Here is a 1899-nt window from a genome sequence, read left to right as displayed (position 1 = left end):
GTGTCTCTGATTGTCTTCCCACCATCGACTGACAACCGATGTTGGTGTGTTTACATCCCCATAACTTAATAGTTCGGCAAAAGAGACCAATAGAATAAGTACTAGGCTTACAAAGAATAAGTCTTGGGGTCAATTTGTTTGACTAAAGGCGGTGCTTCAGTGTGGCCACAGTCAAATGACTGAAACAAGTAAAAGAATAAAAGTATATATATATATATGTATGTATATATATTCTGACTGACTTCAGTGTTTGTTTACAAATATATAAATATATATTAGCAAAGGTGCCTCCCTTCAATTCTCATCTAGTGAAGCTGATCTTGACCAGGTGCAGCTGATGTCATCAGATCGTGTCAAGCATTCACTGGGTATTTTATAATGTTTCTGTAAGCAGGAGTTCCTTGATAAAAAAAAATTCTGAATCAAATTGTAAATAGAAATCTTTCAAAATAAGTTACACTCAAACCTTGCTTTTCCTCGTTAAAACCATGTTAAAACTACATTCATTGGAAAAATTTGGATAAGGAATTATCCAGGTTTCCATGCCTTATTTACAAGCAAATGCTAATGTGTTACTGAATTTTAGCTAATTACTTGATAATTTTTTTAATATCTTAGTTTTAACAACATCTTAAACTTTTCTTTATCACAGAGGTTGTTATGAAGTGTAATTTTCTCAACAATACTTGTAAATGGATTCAAGGACATGATGATAATTCTGACTGGATTCTGACTCAAAGCAAGAATGTTGGTGGTCAAGGACCAATTGCTGATCACACAAGTGGTAAGTAATGTTAAATTAATATCGATGGAATTAACTTTTGAATTGAAGGCAACACATGAATGACACAATGGATAAAGAAGTTACATAACCTTCAAGCAAACGATATCCTTTTTTATCCTTTTAGAGGGAAAGCAGTGCCCATAACCATTTCAGTATGCAACTCGTAGTTGTTAGGGTGTTGCACTCATGATTGTTAGATTGCTGGTTCAGTTCCTGGACTGGGCAGTGCATTGTGTTCTTGAGCAAAATACTTTATTTCATGTTGCTCCAGCCTGGTCAGCTGTAAATGAGTGACCCTGTAATGGACTGGCAGAGCCAATTGATTCCGTTTACTGTAATATTGTTATATCCCACCTTTGCACTGGTGTCTTGGCCAATGCCAGTGTTATGTAACTGGCACCCATGGCAGTGGCATGTTAAAGGCACTTTTCAGGCACTGGGCCTCGTGGAAGCATAACTGGTATGTAAAAAGCACCTTTTGAGCATCGGACCTCATGGAAGCAATGACAAATGACTGAGACCTTTGGCAAAATGCTGAAGAAGATCCATTGAACCAAGTGGAATTGTAGTCATGGCAAATACTGGTGTCACATAATTGGCATGTAAAAGCACTCATTGCACTTTCGGAGTGGCTGGCATTAGGAAGGGCAACCATGCCAAATCAAACTGCCGTAGAAACAATGCCAAATCAAACTGGAGTCTGATGCAGTCCCTCAGCTTACCAACCCTGGTGAAACCATCCAATCCATGCCAGCATGGATAATGTACATTAAATGATGATGATGATGATGATGATGATGATGATGAATTTCCAGATCAGTTCTTAATCTTTAATTTGTCGTCTTTGTGCAGCCAATGGATTGCTTTTGAAGTAATATTGTAATATCTTATAAGGTGGCGAGCTGGCAGAATCGTTAGCACGCCGGGCGAAATGCTAAGCAGTATTTTGTCTGTCTTTACGTTCTGAGTTCAAATTCTGCTGAGGTCGACTTTGCCTTTCATCCTTTCGGGGGTGATAAATTAAGTACCAGTTGCATATTGAGGTCGATCTAATCAACTAGCCCCCTCCCCCAAAATTTCAGGCCTTGTGCCTAGAGTAGAAAAGAATATTGTTA

The 1899-nt window shown here is 38.3% G+C and overlaps 1 protein-coding gene across 1 annotated transcript in view; it reads left to right on the top strand.

The window, feature by feature from the left end:
* Positions 1-1899, top strand: part of LOC106882389 (MAM and LDL-receptor class A domain-containing protein 1) — a 221633-nt gene that overhangs the window by 24283 nt on the left and 195451 nt on the right. Inside the window, exon 12 of the mRNA XM_014933051.2 lies at positions 653-784. Coding sequence (XP_014788537.2) covers positions 653-784 — 132 coding nt within the window. The remainder of the gene's footprint in view (positions 1-652; positions 785-1899) is intronic.

The sequence above is a fragment of the Octopus bimaculoides genome, chromosome 7 (assembly GCF_001194135.2).
Source record: "Octopus bimaculoides isolate UCB-OBI-ISO-001 chromosome 7, ASM119413v2, whole genome shotgun sequence".
NCBI lineage: Eukaryota > Metazoa > Mollusca > Cephalopoda > Octopoda > Octopodidae > Octopus > Octopus bimaculoides.
This window is presented reverse-complemented; position numbering and strand designations above follow the sequence as displayed.